The sequence below is a fragment of the Ammospiza caudacuta genome, chromosome 12 (genome assembly GCF_027887145.1).
Source record: "Ammospiza caudacuta isolate bAmmCau1 chromosome 12, bAmmCau1.pri, whole genome shotgun sequence".
In the NCBI taxonomy this organism is placed as follows: domain Eukaryota; kingdom Metazoa; phylum Chordata; class Aves; order Passeriformes; family Passerellidae; genus Ammospiza; species Ammospiza caudacuta.
Window position 1 is genome coordinate 5,728,424 of NC_080604.1, and position 21,538 is coordinate 5,749,961.

Below are 21,538 nucleotides of genomic sequence, written 5' to 3' on the forward strand. Positions count from 1 at the left end.
TCCAGGCTCTAAATGTATCTCACCTGGCCCCTGTGATGGTCCTGAAGAGAACAGAAAAATAAGCCCTGGGAGGGAAGCTCGGCAGGAAAGCCGAGTTTAATCATTACATCATTCCTAGGGACAGCTCTGCTGGACCCACAAGTGAGCACCAACCTATTTATGACTTGGGTTTAAAAAAAGGGCCAGAATTTGCAATGCATCTGAAGCTTGCTGGTATTTATACAGGCACTAAAAGGCACCCAGGGGAAAGGCCAGGCTTGCAGGAGCCACCAGCTCCAGGAGCCTTCTAAGAAGCAGCCGGCACATGTCCCTACAAGGCAGTGCTGGCAGGGGCACATGCAGCTGTCCATCTGCCTCAGCCCAGCAGCACACAGCAGCCTCAGGCCAGCCCAGACAGCACAGGGCAGGACACTGGTGATGGGGGACCCCAGGGAGCACCTTCACCAGCCACACACACCACTGACCACCCTGCTCCTCCTCCAGGGTCACTGCTGGAATTCATCTCCAGAAACCTGGGCTCACATTGAGGAGGCATAAATTAAGCAGCAACCTGGGGCTTTGGGTGAGATGCAGAGGCATCTCCAAAGAGCTCTTAGCACAGTCCCGCTCATTTTAAGTGAGAGGTACAAGAATAATGAATTTTCTTGCTAAATACTCATTTAGTTTAGCAGGTCACATTGAAAAGCTCAACATTTGTACTTTAGATTATGTTCTTAACCATGCCCACATCATACTGAAGGCCAGCATCTACTGAGAACTGATCACAGGTCCCTGAAGTTTCCACTTCTTTATGAAAGTCACTTTTGCACTTTGTCTTGAGCCAAAGGCTTCAAGAGATGGAAAAGACATAAGTTTCCCCTCAGTTACTTATTTCCATTATTAAGCACTCTAGCAAGTAAACAAGGAAACCCACACACCTTTCCCAGGTTTCACATTGTCTGGCTGCTTCCTGCTCGTTAGACACAGACATTCATCATTTATGGTCATAACTGTTTCAGAGAACAAGGAGAGCAACCTGCAGCTTTCCAGCCCCTTGTACCACCTGCCTACACACTGTCACTGAATGGTCACCTCACCAGATGCTCCAAGGTAAAAATCACAGCTTATCTTATATGAATATTTGGTGCTAGCTGTTATGTAAACACTACTGTTTTTAGAGGAGGCTTCTCTCAAGTCCCTTGCTCTCTTCACTTGTATTTGCTTCCCATTCTTTCAGCTTATTCTGAAAGGGCAGGACTCCTGGAAAAAATGTTCTTCATATCTGGTAGGCAGGGGTATGACAGCCCAGCCACCAAACACCTGAAACACCAATAACCTCACCCACACGTGCACCCCAGGATGTCAGCTCATACCTCCACCCTCCAATGCACTGCATCATGCTTCCTTCCTACACCAGTGAACTCTTCCTCCTATTCAGTGGCCCACAGAGATCTCAAGGGATCATGCACCATGGGGCCTGCAAGCTGTAATCCATCCTCCCATGCTGGCAAAGACTTGGAAAATCTGTAGAGAGAGGAATGGCTGGGCTTTCTCCCTGCCTCTTCCTCACAGGGCAGATGTGCCGCAGCCTGCCTGAAGACCCACAGCAGCATCACAGGCAGCCCCATCATCATTGTAATCATTGTAACTGTCCAAGGAAACATTTCCATCTCTCCCATCCCAGCCCTCTCCTCCCTTTGTGCTGGTACAAGAGTTACAGTGCACAGAGAAGTGGATGTGGGAAGTGACACACATTAAAGGAATGCAACAAGAGACAAACAAGAGGCCAGTTCCCATCTGGTCAGTCTCCAGGCTGGATGTGGGGTCTGCAGGATCACTTCTCTTTTCCTTTTCACAAGGGAAAGGTGGGAATTCTTCTGCCAGCAGCACCTGCTCAAACCAACTGAGAAGCTGAGCACACCAAGTCTGAACCCTGCAACAAACTGTGCCAGGCAAGAGCCCTGCACAGAGACACCAAGGAAAACCCAGACAATTCCAAAGATAAAGAGAAATTAAACTGGGTTCAGCTGGACATCTCCCATTCATTTCCCACTATTGTCCTACCCAGCATCTGAGCAGCACACACCGAGAGCTACGGTCACCTCCCACAGCAGCTGCATCCTGGTGCAGGCACAGCAATTCCCTCAGAGCAGGAGGCTCCAATGGGATCCACTCCACACTAACAGTCCTCTCCAGCACTCCTGGGCAAACTGCAGCAAGGCCAGTGACCTGATGCAGGTCTCTTTTCAGCCACTAAGCCACTTTAAAAGACATCTAAAAATACATGAAATGCTTTTCTCATGTGACTTTTCTAAGTGAGGGACTGCTCTAAAGCCTGCAACCACAAATGGAACAAGAGGTGGCTGCAAGATCTCTTTTCCTGCACCAACAGCCTCTACACTGGCCACCTGTTGAGGCCAAGAGACCAGCTGAAGATAAAAACCTGGAGCATTGTGCTTGGCAGGATCAGCTCCTGAGGTAGCAGCATTCTCCCCAAGGGCTGTGCTTCCGTTCAGGAGCACCACACAGATGGGGAGCTGCAATGTTTTAATGTGCTTCTGCTCCAGAAGGATCTTTAGCTACACCCAGAAGAGTTCAAATTTATACTCCTCCCCACCAAGCCTGAAATAAAAAATAACTTCTCAGCTCTGCTGACACAGGTAATTCCTCTCCACAGAGGAGAGGAGGTAAATAGGACAACTGTTTGCCTTTGAAAGTGCTTTGCAAATCAGCTCAGATGGCTGCTGCCACAAAGCCCAAGCAGGAGGCACTGGCCACTTCAGCTGATCCTCAAGCTCTTTAAGAGTAGATTTACATTAAGTTTCCCATCAAGACTCTTCCTCCACTCCCAGACTGGAGCAGAAAAACTCTTCTGAGATGCAGACCCGTGTGCTTACAAGCTCCTGTACATGCCAGCAGACACTGACACTGGGCAGTGAGAGGTGTCTGCTCCTGGATGGGCTCAGGCTGCAGAGCTGAGCCATCTGCTTCTGCTGAAGCTGAGGGTGGCTCTTCCTTGCTCCAAAGCAGACACCTCACTGTGTGCCCAGGCAGCTCCAAGCTTCAGCTGACCTTTTCCAGTTGGCACAGCCTACAACTGCTGGTCCCAAACAGGGCTCAGAGTCAGCTGTGCAGAATTCACTAATAATCATCTTAGTCACTGCTTAAAGAAGAATCTCACCCCTAAACACTTGCCTAGGGAGTCAGCCCAGCCAGCCTTAATTCCCATATATGACCAGAAATGAGGACTTCAGCATGTGGAGCAATCTTTGCTGGGCTCCCAGCTGGAGTGACCAAGGCACACACCACACCAGTCCAGAAGACACTCCCAGGGCAGAGCTCTGCACCCAGCCTTGCTCTCCATGATCTCCCTCGTGCTGGTGGCAGATTGCTCTTCCAGCAGGATGTGAGCTGACCAACTCATCCCAAAACACAGGTAGGTGTGGCCAAGGTGTGCCTTCAGAACTGCCCCTGTATGCAGTATCTCAACTTCATTTTAACTTCAGAAAAAATCAAACCCTAAATCTCACTGCCTCCTCTGCTCTCTGCCTTTCTTTGTGGCACAGGGGAGAAGCTGCCTCAAAGGATTTCCTGAAGCATCATATCAAGGCAAAGGTTTTGAACCAGCATGTGAACAGACTGTAAGAAATCCATAAAAAGTGCCAAGAGGCTTACCTGGAGTCAGCAGGATTAAGTTTCCTATACAGAGTTATGCACCTCCAGGGGAGGCTTTAGGAGCCTGCCATTCAGGGAAGAGAAAAAGGCTGGAGGCTGCTGAGCTGGGTCACGCTGGAGCAAAGCACACAGCACCAGGATGCAGCACAGAGGTCTGCAGGAAACAGCTTCTTCCTGTGACAGCAGGACAGCACCACGAGCCCTCTCCCCTGGGACACCAGGGCCAGGCACAGCCACTGCCAGAGCAGGGACACCCAGGGCAGGCACAGCCACTGCCAGAGCAGGGACACCCAGGGCAGGCACAGCCACTGCCAGAGCAGGGACACCCAGGGCAGGCACAGCCACTGCCAGAGCAGGGACACCCAGGGCAGGCACAGCCACTGCCAGAGCAGGGACACCCAGGGCAGGCACAGCCACTGCCAGAGCAGGGACACCCAGGGCAGGCACAGCCACTGCCAGAGCAGGGACACCCAGGGCAGGCACAGCCACTGCCAGAGCAGGGACACCCAGGGCAGGCACAGCCACTGCCAGAGCAGGCTGGGACACACAGCAACATTCAGCCACCGAGGTGTGTGACAGATGCACGGTCCCACCTGTCCCTGTCCCAGCAGCACCCGGCTCCAGCAGGGAAAGCAGGAGGAGGAGGAGGCCAGCAGCACTTGGACCACTCCCACCTGAGCCAATGACTAACAGATTGGAGGAGCTTTGGTGGAGCAGCACAAACAAGAGGAGGGTCAGCACTCCAGTTTTCAGGAATAATGGGTGTGCAGTGCGATGGTGCTGGGACGCTGGTTTGAGGGAGGGTGGGGACTGAACCACATCTCAGTGCTTCCAGAGGGCAGGAGCTCATCCACCTCTGGCTGAGGCTTCAGTAAGCAAACCTCACACCCAAATTAGCCATGGCAATCATGGAGTATTTCCCTCTGCCACATTCAGCACACAGAATCACACACAACTTTTATCCTGGCTTTTCACCGTTACTGCACAGGGAGCACCACTGCCTTCTCAAAGCTTTAATCCCTCAATATACAATTTTACATCACTGCCAGTAGCAAGTGAAGTCCTTTTTCATGTTAGCTTTGACTACAAAGTTTTCATGAGGCTGTAAAGCCCCATTCCTACACTTTTCCTACAGTTTAGTGCTAAGGGTTCATGGGCTTTGCATGCAGTACTGTTACAACATGTTGCTTTAGTTTTCTCTCGATATTTCTGAAGATTTGTGTTTATCTCGGCAATTGTCATTCTCAGATCAAATTTCTTACCTCCCTAGAGGCTGACCCCTGCTATTCAAACAAAATCTGACTCTAAGATGTGGTAACTCTTTCTTGAAAGAGCAACCAGCACAGGGCACAAAGACAAACAGAGCACTGACTTTATAAACACCACTGGAAGCACAAAATTCCCCGGGTAGAGGACACAAAGTTTCACGTTTTGGCCACACAGCTCACCCTGGAGAAGTGAACTGATACCATGGAAACACATACAGCACCATGGCACAGACCTTTATGCTAGATTACCTGACAATCTCAGTCCAATCACTCACAATTACTGCCATCAACACAAACGTTAATGCCCAGCCTGAAAAACACCTGATCTGACCCAGACACTCATTAAAATAAGGCTGACTGCCCCATTCCTGATGCTCTGTCCCGTTCAGGATGGGCAGATCTGCATTGTGACCATGCTGCAGAACTTGCAGGACCTCTTACACATCCCATACAACAGCTATTCTGTGCACAAACACCACACTGCGGGAGCTTTCAATGAACTGAAACTGAGAATTAATGAAACAAATCAATTATACGAGTTGCTTGTGCCCATTAAGTTCAGTTGATGCCAGTACCTCTGCAATTACACTTTCCCACAGGTCTTAAAGCTTTTGCTATGGTAGGAAAGATGCCAAGGAATTTCAGAAGATAGGCAAAGGACGTTTTGAATTTTAGGAAAAATACTGGCAGAAGATTCTCTCTTGGAACTGGCATAGTCCTACCCTTGTCTCCAGCCAGCCTTTACCTGTACCTGAAGAGGCAGAAATCTGATTTTTAGAGAAAAAGACACATAGCTACACTGATCCTGTGTAGCTTCCTGGTAGGATCCTATGAAGCTGAATTCAGAGAGGGTTTTAGAATAACCACCTTTTATCCCCTTAATGTAGGCCCCCAGGCACTATCATAAAAATTCCACTAGAAATATTTCCTTTGGGGTGGGGAAACACCATGCATGGTCTGTCATGCAGGAATCAGCTCCTACAGCACACAGAGCTCACACTCCACAGAGGTCAAGACCTGAGCAGAAAGCCTAGGGAACATGAACAGGGAATCTCTGCAGCCTCAAACATGCCTCTCATTCCCCACCTAGAAGCCCACACCTGTGTAAAGCCTTCCTGCAAGAATCCCAAGTGCCACAGCACGAAGGTCACACCTCACATTTCAGCAATACTCAGAGAAGATCTGATGAAATCTCTTGCTGTACAGGGAACTCCCAGCTAGAGACCAATACTGAAGAGCTGCTTTAGAAAAAGGTTCACACTGGAAAAACTCACAACTATTTCCACCCTGATTAAAGTGGAATCTGTACAGTATCCTGGACTGCTGAATAACTGAGCACTACAGACAGGAATCTTGGTCCCTCTCTGCTGAAACTGAAAATTCCCAAAGAAGCCATGCACACAAGGAAATCTTGGAAGCTCTGGAAAGAGATGTGACTCCCAAAGAGGATGGGAGAATCCATTTGGGGGCAAGAGGGAAGAGGCAATTAGGGCCAGTCTAGCAAGGACTAGCAGCACACAGTCCCCACACTGCAATCTGAGGTTGTGACAGTGGCACAAGGCTTTCACATCACCTGCCATGATTCAACACTCCAGTGGAAAACTGCTGGTTCAAACCATCACTCAAGCTCATCCAAAAATCAATCCCTAGCCTTTGGGACTGATATAAAATGATCCGTATCTGCTACTGGAAACTCTCATCAAAACTACTGAATGCTAATCCCCACCCTTAAGGAACACACTTCACAGAAGATTAAGCTTCCTGAAGTCGAAATGCACAGTCTAGCTCCAAAAAAGAGAGAAGCCCGTGTGAATTCAGCACACACATCCAGCACTCCTGTGACCTGTAACCACGTGAGATTGAACTGGAGCCTCTCTGGAACCACCTCTCCACCCCAGAGGAGGGAGGGCAGGAATGCTGCCTGTCAGGTCCCCATGAGCAGGATCCACCAAGGACTGCAGGAACGGGCTTCTGAGCCAGCCAGCACACAAAATATTTTAGAATCTGCCCATGGAAACCCTCTACAAATTAAGCCCTTCTCAGAAAGTACAGCAGGAAAGACACACCATATCCTTACTGGGGTTGCAGTGACGGCAAAAGCACCGTGGTGAGACCACAAGGTGAGAAGAGCAGAGAGGAGAGAGCACGAGCGGAAACCTTCACTCAGATACATTTTTACAGGTCAGATGAGGCTGTGAGCCTGGTTTTCTAAAGAAAAACCCTAAACAAAGTCAAACCCAGTGGGGCTGGGAAAATTTTTATTGCAGTTTCCAAGCCTCACCCTCTTGCATGTCAAAGTCACACAGTCCTTTGAATCCCACCAAGAATCACTCTCCAGGCCCAGAGGATACCTGCAGGACAGTGAAACAGGGGGGACAACTCAACCCTGAGAAAGTAAATATCTGTTATGGCCAAGAGCACCATTATAAAGGGAGAGCTCTGCTGATACAATGGCTCCCTGCCTTCAAGGATGGTCTAACACCCTTTCCTTGCAAAGGGAATAAAGGGTCAAGCCGATAAAAACCACCAACTTTACACCAAATCAGCAGAATCAACTGCTCCATGCATTAGCTCAGCAGCACAGCTGGCTCCTGGGAGGAGGCAAGAGGGCACAGCTGAAAGCAGAGAAAGAGAAGGGCCCTTTTAAGAGCATCAAACCATGAGGGTGGCTGAGGTGACCACTTGCCCTGATCTAACCCACCACAGGGACCATGCCCACCTCCTCCTCCTCCTCCAGGCTGAACCTCACTGCTTTTCCCTCTGCAGCACTGAGCTGCTGACAAACTCCTTCTGGTTAGGGATTCACAAGCTCCCTCCATGGAAAATCCAGGTTACTAAACTGCAGAAAGTTAACCCAGGGACAAAACAGGTCAACTGAGCAAAATGACTGCAGGCACAATGGCATGCCTGGGGTCTGACCCCTCTGCTCCAAAGGCAGTGAGGCTTACCCAGCTCAGCCCTCCCACACAACCCTCTGCTATCTCACCCCGGGACCAGCACAGTGCCACTGGCATGGCCTGACAGTGACACAGCCAGGGGCCACAGAGCTGAGCTCCATTTGTGTTGGGGGTTTGGCAGCCACTGTGAGCTCTCCACAGACAGGGGAGAGGGCCACAGTAAGGAGATGAGGGAGCACAGGGTAGCCCTGCAGCCCCCTCTGGCTCTTGGTTCCCACAACATTGTCCAGGGACAGGACCCCAGATTTGGAAACTGCTGCCATGGGCAGAGATTCCAGGGAATCTCCTAGGGTGCCTCAAGGCTCTGAAAAAACAGCACTGAGGTGACCTTGAGCAGGACATGGCATTCAGGAAAACAGGAGGCCCCTGCTGCCCGCCCAGCTCCAATCAAAGCCATGCCACTCACCTCGCCCCATCTCCTCCTCCTCTCTGACCCAGAACAGCTCCCAAACCAGGGATCTTTCTGCTGGTCTCCAGGTGACCAGCTCAGGCACTGCACAGGGACAGGGCCTGCCTGACATGGGGACTTGGACCATCTCCTTCAGACACTGCTGCATCAGCAGAGCAGTTCAGATGCTCATGAAAAACCCACTGACAAAAATCTGGTAACATCAAACATACACAACCATCTTTCTTGCTGGCAAGCTAAAATTTTATCTCAGAAAAGCTGAACCAGAGACAGTTTCAGTCAACAGATAAACAGAGAGAGATACACAGACAGAAGGCACCAGACTAGGATGTGCACCTATGTAGAGTGTTCACATAGGTTAATACATTAACTTTCCATCCAGCAGCACCTTAGTAGTTTGCTCAAATTCAATCTCACAGAACAAACCCTAAAAGCACAGGTTCTTCGGGTTGATATTTTATTTTTCACAGCTTAAACATGGTCACAGTCCTTTGCAAACTGGGTTTAAGGTACAGAGCTCTCCAGACTGCACAAACATTCTAAGAACAAACATTTTCAGCATACCAAGAGCTCAGATACACTAGGTCAATCCAACTGTGTTTATTTGTATTTCACCCAAATCACCGCCAAAGTACTCGGAGCTCAAGGAGCAACAGCCTCCCACTGATTCAGCAAGAGACCAGAAGTAATTGGTAGACAGTCTGCAAGCACCACAAAGAATGCCAGAGGCATTTATTTACATGACCCCTGTTTGCCTAAGAAGAATTCAGCGTTTGCATTTTCCTCACTCAAATTAATCATCACTAGACTTCACTCCTCAGTACTATTCCTCAGCTAACAGGAGTAAAGGCACAAACCACCCAAAATCATCTCCACAAAACTTTTCAGATAGAGTCTGAACGGGAGAGTAAAGGCAGATCTTTATTCCATCAGCTGGAATTCCTCCCCAGACTGGCACAGCACCCTTGGAGATATCTCTCCAGGACAATTTGTCTCACTGTCTCTCCAAGGAACATGGAAAAGGCAAGGAGACACCATTCCTACTGGTGAGCAGCACCACTCCTGCCAGGGCAGAACCATCACACCTTCTCTGCTAAGCTGACAACGCACTGCACCTCACAGCTGTGCTGCAGACACCAAAGCACGAAACTTGCCCAGGATCTGGCTGCTGCAACCACACAGTTCTCTTCCCCCTCAGTGCAGAGCCCCAGAGCACTCCCAGGCCTGTCTGCTGGCACGCTCACACAAGCCAGGACGCAGCCGGGCTCCCTCCAACACCATCCCCTCACAGTCAGAGCATGGCTCTGCCCAGGACAGGCAGCCAGAATTCCTCCAGAGCAGCCACCCATGGAACACAAACCATGCCCAGAGCACTGGGCCAGCTCTGACCAGGAGCTGCACGGCTGGGGCTGGCAAAGACTCCCACTCTGTGGGTCCCACACCCTCCTTTGCCCCCACTCTGCCTGTCACACACCCTCCTTCCCTCCTGAGAGCAGCCAGCTCAGCACTCCAGGCTGGGACACGAGGAGAGCAGAGTGGGTAAGTTACCAACAAGTACCAGTGTTTCCAACAGCAGACAAGTGCTTGAGGCCAACAAATCCCATACATACAAAACCTACTGGTACAGAGTGAGAGCAGAACACCTTACTGCTATCACCACCATAATTCATACTGATTCTCCAGGTGTGATGCCAACAATCAAGCAGAATTTACAACTCTATTTACACAATGCTTATAGAAATGGGTATGCCTGAGCCAGCAGGTGCTGTCAGCAACATCTCCCAGTTATTGGAGCATTTGTGCCAGCTCCCAGAGAAGTGAGCCTGAACTGCAGCGAGGAGTCAGTGCGACCTGGAATCAGCCAGGCTTTGCTGATTACTCCTCTGAGTAAACAGTGGTGTTCCCAGCACTTCAGCCTGCTCTCAAGCTCCTTCTGTTGGCATACTACCCTATATTTAGGAGAGAAGAGTGCAATGACAAGCATTGGGAAGAATGAATAAGTGGTTTTGGATGCTTGGTATAGCAGCAGAGACTGTGTGAGAAAAACCTAAGAATTAGAAACTCCTAAAGTGACGAAAGGAATCTGTAAAGCTAAAGGTGGAACCAGACAGCACTCCATTTGGAAAGTTAAACAGCAAGTTTTGTTAAGAACAGTACTCACAAGGCAAGAGGCATTAGCAGTCAACCCTGTAACAGAAATGGGTGGTAGAAATAAGCTCCTGCTTGGAAGGGCTAAGAGAAAACAGGCAAATTCTTGGGTTTTTTTTTTACACAAAAACCAGATTTTAATTTCATTTTGGACAGGTGAATGCCAGTGGTGTTTTCCCAAGCCTAGGAGCCCAAAGCTCCAGGACCAAGGGAGATACACCTCAGGGAGTGACAGCGATCCCTACAGCCAGGTCCTACATCCCCCTGCCCACACCTTCCCCAGAGCAACAGGACCCAGTTACACTCCAAAAACACGCATTTGCCAACTTCAAACCTGTGGCAAAACTCAGTAAACCCAGGCCTGTTGACTTGATGGGCATTGGAAACTTGTGTGAGCCACTTTGCAGCCTGTTGCTTCCAAGGAACCAGGGAAGTCACAAGTAATATCTGAGTAATATTTGCCATTTAGACCTTTTTGGGCGGTAGGACCAATAACGTGCCTTTAGTCACCTGCCCCGGGGAGTGCAGATAAAGTCAGCCTGTGGCTCTGTGCCTCCCGGAACAGCCGCCGCCGTTAGTCACGCTCGCGGTGCCCGGAGCCAAGGTCAGCCCCGGGAAGCGGCGGGGCCCAGGGAGCCCCACAGGGCCCCGCTGCCCGGGACAGCCGCCGCTCCCTGAGGAACGCACAGCTCCGCCACTACCGGGCACCCACCTGTGCTCCCACGGCGCCGGGCCGGTCCCGGTGAGCGGGGAGACCCCGGGACGCCCACATGGGGTTTGTCACAACCGGAGCCGCCTGCCGCCACCGACAGCACCTGGGCCGCTCCCGGCGAAGGCCCGAGACTCACCCGCTAGAGCCCGGGCCGCCCCAGCCGCTTGAAGCCCCGGGCCCGCTCCGCCTCCCGCCGGCCCCGCCGAGCACTCCCGGGCGCGGCGCCCACCCAGGGCCGAGGGCGGCGGCGGGAAAGCGGCGCGGAGGGAGCGCGGCCCGGGGGGAAGGCGGCACGGGGCCGGTCCCGCAGGCCGCGGAGGGCGCGCTGGGCTGAGGCGGCGCCGCGCCGGGAAAGCCAACCCGCCGCCCGCTCTCCGCCAGGCCCGGGCCCGCCGCGCCTCTGCCCAGGCCGCGCCGCCGCCGCCAGCCCCGCTCCCCGCCGCCAAGGGCAGGGCGGCCCGGCAGGTGCCGCCGCAGCCCCGCTCCGACCGGTGGCGGTTCCTCCGTCCCCGCTCTCACCGTGCACGCCGGGCCCGGCCCCGCTCCCGCCGGCTCCGCGGCCCCGACGCACCGAGCGGGCGGCGCGGCGCGAGCGCGACCCCGCGCGGGCACGTACCCGGGGGCGGGGCCGGCGCGCGCGCGCGGCGCCTGGCAACCGGCGGCACGAGCGCGCCGCGGCCAATCGGCGCCCGGCTACAGCGCCGGCCGCGCCCCCCCCCCCACGCCCCGCCCCACCAAGCTGCCCCGTGCGGCCACGCCCCGCCCCAGAGCCCCGCCCCAGAGCCCGCCCTCTCCCGTGGGGCCCGTCGCACAACCCCGCCCCTGCCCCGCCTCCAGGGCCCCACCCCGTCCCCCGGCCCCGCCTCACTGGCGCAGGACCCGTCCCCGCTGCTCCGGGCCCGCCCCCTGCGCCCAGGCCCCACCCACGCCCCTGGCGGGTCCGCCGCGGGGTGACCCCGGCCCCGCCAGAACCCGCCCCGCCGCTCAGGCCCCGCCCCGCCCTGCACGTGCCCGCCCCGGGGTGACCCCGGGCCCGCCTGGCCCCGCCCCGCCGCTCAGGCCCCGCCCCGCCGCCCTTGGCCCCGCCCCGCCCCACGCGTGCCCGCTGCGGGGTGACCCCGGGCCCGCCTGGCCCCGAGCCTGGCCGCAAATATTTGCTCGGGGCCGTCCCGGAGCTCCAGCGGCCCCGGGACGCGCGGCCGCCGCCATGCAGCCCGTGCTGGGGGTCCTGTTCGCCCTGGCCGCGGCTCTGGGCTCAGGTAGGGCCCCAGGCTGGGTCGCCGAGGGGCTGGAGGGCGCGGGGCAGTGCGGGGCCCAAGGCAGGGCCGGCGGCCGGGCCGGGAGCCTGCAGGCCATGCCCTGTCCCACGGCGGTGCCGGAAGCAGCGGGTGATGTAGGGCAGGGACCCTCCTGCTCCAGGGCACATGGGTCAGGACATAGGACAGGGATCCCCTGCTCCATATTCCATGGATCCCATAGTACGTAGGACAGTTCCCCTCCTCCATGGGACACGGGTCCCATGTTCTGTGGGACAGAGATATCCTGCTCCATGGGGCGGGGATCCAACACTCCACAGGGCGCCGGTACTCATGCTGTGCCCCCATGGGCACGCTGAGCTCCTGCCACATTCCCCAGGCCACCGCTCACCCCTCAATGACTTCCAGCGCCTGCGAGCCACCGAGCTGCTGGCAGCGCCTGTGGACTCACCGCCACCGCTGCCGGAGCAGGGCACTGCGGAGCAGTGTGCCCAGCGCTGTGCCACCAGCCTGGCTTGCCGGTGAGCAGGACACGGTGCCACCCCAGGGCAGGTGGGAGTGTACGGGCCACAACACCGGGTCACTGCACTTGGACACTGGGTGCTCACGTGTGTGACCCAGGTCCTGCTGGCCCTGGCTTCACACGGTGCCATGCCAGACTCCTGCTGTGCCTCCCAGGGCTTTCCACCATGACCAGCAGAGCAAGTTGTGCCAGCTGCTGCCCTGGACCCAGCACTCACCCCGCATCCAGCTGCAGAAGAACATCCGCTATGACCTGTACCAGAAGAAAGGTGGGCTGGTGCCATGGGTGGGCATGGGGACACCTCAGACTGGGCACAGGCCACTCGGCACAGGACTCCTCATTGCCCATGTGCCTGGGGCTCTGAAGAGGTGCCTGGCTCTGCTCAGACTACCTGCGGGACTGCATCGTGGGCGATGGCTCCAGCTACCGCAGCACACGGGCCATGACGGAGAAGGGGCTGCGCTGCCAGCATTGGCAAGCCACAACACCACATGATCACAGGTGCCCCCGTGTCCCTGGCTGTCCCGTGGCACCTACCCTGGGCAGCATGGGGCAATGGGGAATGGGGTGGGAGCAGTGTGGGATAGCACGGGAGCAATGGGGACAGCTTGGGGGCAATGGCACTGACAGGGGTAGAGCATCATCCTTGCTGTGCCTGCTCCAGGGCAAAGGATTCCTGTCAGCCCTCCTACCCACTCTGCTGCCAGCAGGTTTCTGCCATCCCCTCGCAATGGGCTGGAGGAGAATTACTGCCGAAACCCTGACCGGGACAAGCGGGGCCCATGGTGTTACACTGTTGATCCCAATGTCCGGCACCAGAGCTGTGGCATAAAGAAGTGTGAGGATGGTGAGTTTCACATCCCAGGATCTCCCTGTGCTCTGTGTTTCCCCCACACTGAGCCCTGCAGTTGTTGGCAGCTGTCTGCATGACCTGCAATGGGGAGGATTACCGTGGCACCGTGGACCACACTGAATCAGGGACGGAGTGCCAGCGCTGGGACCTGCAGCACCCACACAAACACCCCTACCACCCCAACAAGTACTGGCCCCCAGTCCCCAGCTGTGCATTGCCCTCGAGTGCCATGTGCTGGGGAGATGGTGCCACCCCAACTGCTGCTCCCTGTCTCTGGCCCAGGTACCCTGACAAGGGGCTAGATGACAACTACTGTCGCAACCCTGACAGCTCCGAGCGGCCCTGGTGCTACACCACCGACCCTGAGCGGGAGCGCGAGTACTGCCGCATCCGCGTCTGCAGTAAGTCCCCACCAGCATCGTGCACAGGGTCCTGGTGCCACTCCTGACCCTGCTACTGTGCCCCTCTCTCTGGCCACACAAGCAGAAAAACGCCCACGGCCTGTCAACATCACCACTGGCTGCTTCAGGGGCAAGGGTGAAGGCTACCGTGGCAGAGTGAATGTCACCGTGTCGGGGATCCCCTGCCAGCGCTGGGACTCCCAGGTGCCCCATAAGCACCACTTCGTGCCCGAGAAGTACCCGTGCAAGTAAGGGGATGGCTGTGCACCCCAGGAGGGTGGTGCTGGGCAGCACCCATGAGTGTGGGATTGAGAGGGGACAGCCATGTGCCCCCTCCTCCAGGGACCTGCAGGAGAACTACTGCCGCAACCCCGATGGATCAGAGGCACCGTGGTGCTTCACCTCCCGCCCCACTGTCCGCATCGCCTTCTGCTTCCACATCCGCCGCTGCCCTGACGAGCAGGATGCCCAAGGTGAGCCACCCCAGGCACCTGTCCCTGGGTGCCCAACCCTGTGCCCCTGTGAGGGGTGCCAGCTGTCCCTGCCTATCTCCAGAGTGCTACCACGGCCACGGCAAGCACTACCACGGCCACGTCAGCAAGACCCGCAAGGGAATCACCTGCCAGCCCTGGGCTGTCCAGACACCCCACGTGCCCCAGTGAGTGTGTGAGGGGGGGTGGTGGGTACACGGATGGGGATGGAGATGGGATTGGGGTGGGGTTGGAGATGAGGATGGGGATGGTGACAGTGATGGTGACTGCCTCCTGGCAGGATCTCACCTGCCACCCACCCTGAGGCACACCTGGAGGAGAACTACTGCCGCAACCCTGATGATGACAGCCATGGCCCCTGGTGCTACACCATGGACCCCCGTACCCCCTTTGATTATTGTGCCATCAAGCCCTGTTGTGAGCCCCTGCCCACATCCCTGCAGAGCTAGAGGGGACCCTGGCCACACACAGGGTAGTCTTGGTCCCCTCAGGGTGGCTGAATCCTGTGTCAGTGCTACCCTCTGTTTTCTCTCCGCAGCTGGCAGCACGGTGCCCTCCATCATGGAGAATACAGGTGGCGCCCCACGGGTCCTGGGTGGGCACGCTGGGGTGGGTGCTGGTGGTACAGCCCCAGCTGATGCCCACCCTGCCCACAGACACAGTGACATTTGAGCAGTGTGGTCAGCGGGAGGAGAGGCTGCAGCAGAAGGGGCGCATCGTTGGTGGCCAGCCTGGCAACTCGCCCTGGACTGTCAGCATCCGCAACCGGTGAGGGGGTGTCCCACGTGCGCTGCCATGTACTCAGTGTCCCCCCAGAGCTCACCCCCTGTCCCCACAGGGAGGGTGTGCACTTCTGCGGGGGATCCCTGGTGAAGGAGCAGTGGGTGATCAGCACACGCCAGTGCTTCTTCTCCTGGTAAGGCTGGGCTGGGGCGTGGGGTGGTGGGACCCCCCTGTGCCCTCATGTCCCTGTCCCACAGTGATGCCGACCTGACGGGCTATGAGGTGCAGCTGGGGACGCTCTTCAAGGACCCTGGCCCTGGGGATCCTGACCAACAGACCATCCCCATCGTGCGGATTGTCTGCGGCCCCTCTGAGTCCCAGCTGGTGATGCTGAAGCTAGCGAGGTGAGTGCCTGTGCCTTGGCCTCTGCCATGCTCCACTGCTGGCCAGGCTGGCACTGTCCCACTGCCCTTTTGCCACAGGCCAGCTGCTCTGACCAGGCGTGTGGCCCTGATCTGCCTGCCCCCCGAGCGCTATGTTGTGCCTGTGGGCACTGTCTGCGAGATCGCCGGCTGGGGGGAAACCAGAGGTACCTGCCACAGGCAGCCCCTGCTGGGGATTCCCTGTTCAATACAGCCCCTGCCAAAGCCATTCCATCCCCTCTGCCTGCAGCATCCATGTCTATGGCATGTCCCTGCTCACAGCATCCCTTGCTTGAAGTATCCCCTGCCTGCAGCAAGCCCCACATCCCTCGCATACCCCTGCTCACAGCATCTCCCTTCCATGGTGTTTTCCTGCCCATTCCATCCCCCTGCCTACAGCATCTCTTGCCCCTGCTATCACCCTGTCCATAGCATCCCTCTTCCACATTATCTCCCTTCCACATCCCCCTGCAATGACATTACTGCCATGCCATCCTCCTGTCCATGCACTCCCTGCCCACAGCATCCCCTGCCCGTGCCATTGCCCTGTATCCCTGCACACACGGTGCTCCCTGTCTCCCGTGCCCGCTGCCCCGCGCTCTCTGCCCGCAGGCACGGGGGACAGCAGCGTGCTGAACGTGGCACGGCTGCCAGTGCTGGCCCACGGCGAGTGCGACAGGGCACTGCGGGGGCGCCTCAAGGAGAGCGAGCTGTGCACTGCCCCCCTGCGTGCCGGTGTGGGCGCCTGCGAGGTGAGCTGGGCTGGGGACACCCAGCCCTGGGTGAGGGAAGGTGGTGGCACCAGGGTGACACCACTCTCTTCGTGCCACAGGGCGATTATGGCGGACCACTGGCTTGCCTCACCGCTAACTGCTGGGTGCTGGAGGGGGTGATCACCCCCTCCCGTGTGTGTGCCCGCACTGACCTGCCCGCCCTCTTCATCCGTGTTTCCCTCTATGTTGACTGGATCTACAAGGTGATGAAGATGGGCTGAGGTGGCATTCCCAGCCTGGCACAGCTGCCACTGCACAATAAAGGCACGCCCTTGGCCACAGGGGTCGGCACTGCACACGGTGTCACTTTTATTTAACACCAAACTCCAGCCCACATCCCTGCCCCTGGCTGCACTCACTCCATCTGCCTCTGGTGCTGGTGTGCTCCCCAGGGCCAGCAGTCACCCCAGGGCTGACCAGGACCACTGTGGGCACTAGGAGCTGTGCCAGCCTGTCTCATCCCGCCTGGGCTGCCCCAGGTGCTGGAGGAACCAGTGGGCACAGTTCTTGAAGACATCGGCCTCCGTCTCCACACCAGCCAGTGCATGGCCACCCTCTGGGTACCACAGCAGCCTGTGGGGAGGGGCAGGATGGGAAGATGCCCATCCAGCACCCCAGAGCTCCCTCCCAGCTCCCACCTGCACCCCACTCACCGTGCTGGCACACCCCTGACCCGCAGCACCCGGTACAGCTCCAGCGCCTGTGTGGGGCTGACGCGCCGGTCCCGGGCACCCACGCACAGCAACACCGGTGTCTGTACCTACAGCACTGCCCTCAGTGGGTGCCTGACACCCCACACACCTGGCACCCCGCACCTGGCACCCCACACCCATCCTCACCCTGCCCTACCTGGGCTGCCTGGGCGATGGGTGAGCGCAGTAGCATGGTGGCCACGTCCTCAGCACATGGCACTCGCTCAAAGGAGTAGGGCAGCCCCAGGGAGGTGTAGCGCCTGCAGCACAGAGACACCAGTAGGTATCACAGGGACATGGCATGGCACAGCACAGGATGGGGGTAGCACTCACCAGTCAGGGATGTCAGAGGTGCCCAGCAGTGCGGGCAGGTTGGAGACAGGGCTGCGCAGGGCACAGGCTTGGTAACGCTCAGGCTCACAGGTGAGGAGGTGGAGGGCGATGAAGGCTCCGTGGGAGCCAGCCAGCAGAGCCAGGCGGTGTGGGTCCAGGGGCTCTCTGTGCAGCGCCTGCTCCACTGCCAGCTGCACCCGTGGGGCACCCACCATTGGCACCCAAACAGCAGCATCCTCCCAGCAGCATCCTCCCAGCACCCTCAGCCCAGCACCCCTCACCTGGGTGTCTGCCACATCCTGCTCACCCACACGGGAAAGCAGGGAGCTGATGCTGGCCTGGCCGAAGCCCAGGGAGCCACGATAGTTCACTGAGGAGACAGGTCCGTGGGTGCCATGTCTCACTGGGACACAGGGCCACATGTCCCCGAGCCCCACAGCACTCACCCAGGAGCACGGCGAAGCCCAGCTGGCACAGCGCAGCCATGCTCGGACGCCAGCGGGCATCAAAGACAGCATGGGGGCCACCTGGGGCCAGCATGGGCATCACCTGGGCTGCCACCAGCACTGCCAGGGTGTCCCCACTGTCCCCACACTCACCATGGGGGCACACAACAAGGGGGTGCGGTGGTGTGCCATCTGAGGGGCTCAGCAGCAGGGCCTCAAAAGCCTGGGTATCTGTGCCAGGGAAAGGGTCCCATTCAGCAGCCACCACCCTGGGCACCCAGCATCCTGCCCCCCACCACTCCCAAGGGTTCCTGGCACCCAGGCAGCACCAAGGTGCAGCAGGGGCACCCTGTACAGGGGCTCACCCTGTACATCAGGACCTTGCTCGCTGCAGGGTGGCTGGATCGTCAGGGTCTTCCAGGTGACACCAGGAACGGTTGGGGTCTCCTCCACTGGCACCCAGCCAAGGGGCAGCTCCTGGCCTGCTGGTGGCAGCACGGCCACCACCTGGGCACAGGCAATGGATGACACTGGGGCTGTGCCGTGGCAAGGCTGTGATATATTGGATCTGGCTGTGCCACACCACACTGTGCCTCCCTATGCCACACCACACCATGGCATGTGTGCCACACTGTGCTGTGTCTGGCTGCACATTGCTGTGCCATATCCCACTGTGCCACATGGTGCCAGGGCACTGCTCACCAGGCTGGGGGGGTGGTGGGGGGCTGAGCAGGTGGCCACCAGCAGGTCCCACTGGAGAGTGAGCAGCTCCCAACACCCTTCAGATGACCCTGGGGACAGAACATGTGTTGGTGACCACAGCTGCTCACTAGAGCACCACGGGTGGCCGGTACCATGTACCTGCTGTGAGGTTGGTGACAGTGCACGCCTTGGTATCCACGAGCAGCAGGTCCTGTGGAGATGCAGAGCACAGGCAGTGGTGTCACCATGGGCTGTGTGGTCACGTCCCTGCCCTGCCATGCCCTGCACTCACCGTGCGGCTGCGCTGAGGGGTGCCCAGCACGGCTCGCCGGCTGTCAGCTGCCCAGCACCGTGGGGGCAGCACCTCCGTGTAGAGCCCGGCAAAGGCTGCAAGTGGGGCAAGGTCATGGGCACCTGGCAGGGAGTGGCACCAGCCCCCCATCAGAACCCAGCTCTGCCCACCATGCCGTGCTCACCCTCCGTGGGCTCCTGAACCATGTCGAGCACTGTCACTGTCTGCCTTGTCTGCCAGGTGAGCTGGGGAGAGCTAGTGTTCAGGGATGGACCCATGCCAGGGGAAACTGAGGCAGCAGGGAGGCTTGGGGACACCCCCACCCCAGCCAGGCACTGCGAGAGGCTGTGACACCTGGGCACTGTGCTGGCAGCACAAGGTGGCACAGCCGTGCCTGGTGCCCAACTCACCATGCGCAGGCGCAGACACTGCCGGTGGGGCCCCCCCACAGCCCCCTCCAGGTAGAGCAGGCGCTGGCCATCAGGGCTCAGCCGGGGGGAGCAGACAGAACCCTCCTCTGCTGACAGCAACTCTGTGGGCACCAAGGGGTCAGCATCCCAGGGATGCCCAGGCACCCCCCCAGCACCCCAGCACTCACCGCAGCACCCACTGGCAAGGTCCAAGTAGAAAATCCCTGACCTGGGAGGAAAAAGTGGGTCAGGTTGGACCCCCACTGTGCTGACACTGCATGGACATCCTGGCACGGTGCTGGTTGCTGGCTGGGACCCACCTCCTGTTGGAGCAGGCGTTCAGCCCCAGGCGGAAGGGCTTGTGCCACCAGCCCACGAACACCACACCACGGTCATCCGGGGACCACAGGGCCTGTGTGACAGTCAGGCTCATCCCACAGCCCCAGGCTGGGTCCCCTGGACGTTCCCTGCACCCCATCCTGACCTGGCCAGGGGAGAGGTGCTCTGGGATTCCCTCCAGCACTGACAGGCTGAGGCCCTGCAGGTCCAGGACGCAGAGGACTGGCATGCTGCGTGTGCTCAGGGCCTCCCCCCAGTCCTCGTGGTACACAAACTGCTTGCCCTGTGGCACAGACCCATCAGCCCCATGGCCGGTGCCCCCAGGCACGCAGCTCTGTCCATGACACGCTCATGGGATGTACGGCACACTCACGGGGTGCACAGCACGTTCAGGGGGTGCCTGGTGTGCCCAAGGGGCTTGTGCCATGTTCGCAGTGCGCATGGCATGCTTGGGGGTGCACTGAACACACTCATGGGGCACCTACCTCCTCATCCTCATCCTCTGCTGCTGGCCAGGCTGCTCCAGGCACATCCCAGGGGCAGGGGGGCTGCGGTTTGGGCCGGCTCTTCTCAGCCACATAGAGGAGCCGTGTCTCCGAGTGCGACCAGGCCAGGCAGGCAAAAGGCCCTGGCATGGCAAAGGAGTGCCAAAGCCCAGCCTGGTACAGGCACAACTGGGCACCAGGTAGCCACCAGGGCTGCCGGCCACACCAATTCAGCCCTGCTGTGGGCGGGAACCGCGGGGAAGAGGCCCTACCCTCCGTGTAGACGTCCCCATGCTTCCCCAGCGCCGTGAGATCCACGCTGTGGCTGCATCCCCCGCCGTCCCACACCTGGGGGACGGGCGGCACACGGTGTACACGGTGCCCACCGCCCTGCACCGGCACCCGGCCCGCCCCGTGAGGGGCCGGCACAGCCGCGTTACCTCCAGCAGCTCGCGGCCCTGCGGCGGGCAGCGTTTGAGCGCGGCGCGGCGCTGGCCCGTGGGCGAGTCCTGGCTGAGGAGCCTGAGGGCGGGAGGGACGGCGGCTGCGGCGGGCCGTGCGCTGTGGGCAGCGGCCGCGGCACAGACACAGCGCCCCAGCCCGCACCCGCCCGTGCCCTACTGGTTGTGGATCTCAGCGCTGAGCGCGGTCCGGCTGACGGCGAGGCCCTGGCGGCCGGCTGTGCGCTGCAGGCTGTAGTGGCGGCCGAAGCACAGGAGCCGCCGGCGGGCCAGGTCGGGGCGGCTGCACTCTGAGGGACGGGACCGTCAGCGCCCGCTCACACCGACCGGCACAAAGGCGCGGGAGCGGCCGGGTCCGCCACTCACCGGTGTAGAGCTGGAAGGTCTGGCCCCCAGCCGCGGCCCTGAGGGCGGCACGGGTGACGGCAGGGAACCGGCTCAGCTCCCGGTAGCAGGCAGCGGGGCCGTGGGCCGCCTGGATGAGGGAAGGGACGTGCTGGACGGCGGTAAGCTCACCCCCCTGTCCATGCCCCCCGCCTGAAGCGGGGCTGTGCCCACCCACACGCCCCTGAGCCCCCTGCCCACCTCCACACCCTTCTCGGTCGCTGTGGCCATGGGGCTGTTCTCTGCCGGGCCGGGCCTGCCGCCCGCACTGGGACGGCTGCCAAAGCAGGCGGGAGGAGCCCGGCGGCAGCGCCCGGCCGGTGCCAGCCCTCCGGCCGCTCCCTCCATGGCCAGGCCGGGGTCACCCTTCCCATGGCCCAACACATCCCCATGGCACAACCGCA

At 58.6% G+C, this 21,538-nt stretch overlaps 3 protein-coding genes across 4 annotated transcripts in view; 1 reads left to right on the forward strand and 2 right to left on the reverse strand.

Annotated features, from left to right (window-relative positions):
* The window catches only part of DAG1 (dystroglycan 1), a 49,585-nt gene extending 37,872 nt beyond the window's left edge, over window positions 1–11,713 (reverse strand). The window contains exon 1 of the mRNA XM_058812711.1: window positions 11,668–11,713. The gene's annotated coding sequence lies outside the window, so the exon portion shown is untranslated. The remainder of the gene's footprint in view (window positions 1–11,667) is intronic.
* A 545-nt stretch (window positions 11,714–12,258) lies between these two features.
* Window positions 12,259–16,873, forward strand: MST1 (macrophage stimulating 1). 2 transcript variants are annotated; one of them, XM_058812713.1, is made up of 18 exons: window positions 12,259–12,407; window positions 12,784–12,925; window positions 13,083–13,195; window positions 13,314–13,428; window positions 13,638–13,774; window positions 13,846–13,966; window positions 14,063–14,181; window positions 14,264–14,429; window positions 14,524–14,654; window positions 14,737–14,839; window positions 14,953–15,089; window positions 15,211–15,246; window positions 15,329–15,440; window positions 15,511–15,588; window positions 15,653–15,799; window positions 15,878–15,984; window positions 16,430–16,569; window positions 16,650–16,873. In XM_058812713.1, the coding sequence occupies exons 1-18, from the start codon at window positions 12,356–12,358 to the stop codon at window positions 16,809–16,811; spliced, it is 2,118 nt and encodes a 705-aa protein (XP_058668696.1). In that variant the 5' UTR covers window positions 12,259–12,355; the 3' UTR covers window positions 16,812–16,873. The 2 variants fall into 2 exon arrangements, with proteins under 2 accessions (XP_058668696.1, XP_058668697.1); XM_058812714.1 differs by having other exon boundaries at window positions 12,262–12,407; window positions 14,267–14,429.
* A 20-nt stretch (window positions 16,874–16,893) lies between these two features.
* APEH (acylaminoacyl-peptide hydrolase) lies at window positions 16,894–21,374 on the reverse strand. The gene is made up of 22 exons (XM_058812715.1): window positions 21,336–21,374; window positions 21,117–21,225; window positions 20,911–21,040; window positions 20,730–20,811; window positions 20,562–20,637; window positions 20,290–20,432; window positions 19,950–20,087; window positions 19,786–19,877; window positions 19,654–19,694; window positions 19,466–19,587; window positions 19,240–19,300; window positions 19,056–19,150; window positions 18,923–18,974; window positions 18,764–18,852; window positions 18,427–18,568; window positions 18,215–18,292; window positions 18,062–18,142; window positions 17,897–17,985; window positions 17,616–17,806; window positions 17,440–17,542; window positions 17,244–17,350; window positions 16,894–17,163 (listed from the first exon to the last, which is right to left on the reverse strand). The coding sequence occupies exons 1-22, from the start codon at window positions 21,363–21,365 to the stop codon at window positions 17,025–17,027; spliced, it is 2,190 nt and encodes a 729-aa protein (XP_058668698.1). The 5' UTR covers window positions 21,366–21,374; the 3' UTR covers window positions 16,894–17,024.
* Window positions 21,375–21,538: the final 164 nt, after the last annotated feature.

Bases quoted from the DNA above. Each gene is read 5' to 3' on its own strand.
- MST1 (XM_058812713.1), top strand. From the start codon at position 12,356: ATGCAGCCCGTGCTGGGGGTCCTGTTCGCCCTGGCCGCGGCTCTGGGC. The intron at 13,429-13,637 runs GTGCCCCCGTGT...TGCTGCCAGCAG, and splicing joins ACAACACCACATGATCACAG to GTTTCTGCCATCCCCTCGCA. The intron at 15,589-15,652 runs GTAAGGCTGGGC...CCTGTCCCACAG, and splicing joins CGCCAGTGCTTCTTCTCCTG to TGATGCCGACCTGACGGGCT.
- APEH (XM_058812715.1), bottom strand. From the start codon at position 21,365: ATGGCCACAGCGACCGAGAAGGGTGTGGAG. The intron at 20,812-20,910 runs GTAGGGCACGGG...TCCCGCCCTCAG, and splicing joins AGCGCTGAGATCCACAACCA to GCTCCTCAGCCAGGACTCGC. The intron at 18,293-18,426 runs GTGAGCCCCTGT...TCCCTGGCACAG, and splicing joins GCAAGGTCCTGATGTACAGG to ATACCCAGGCTTTTGAGGCC.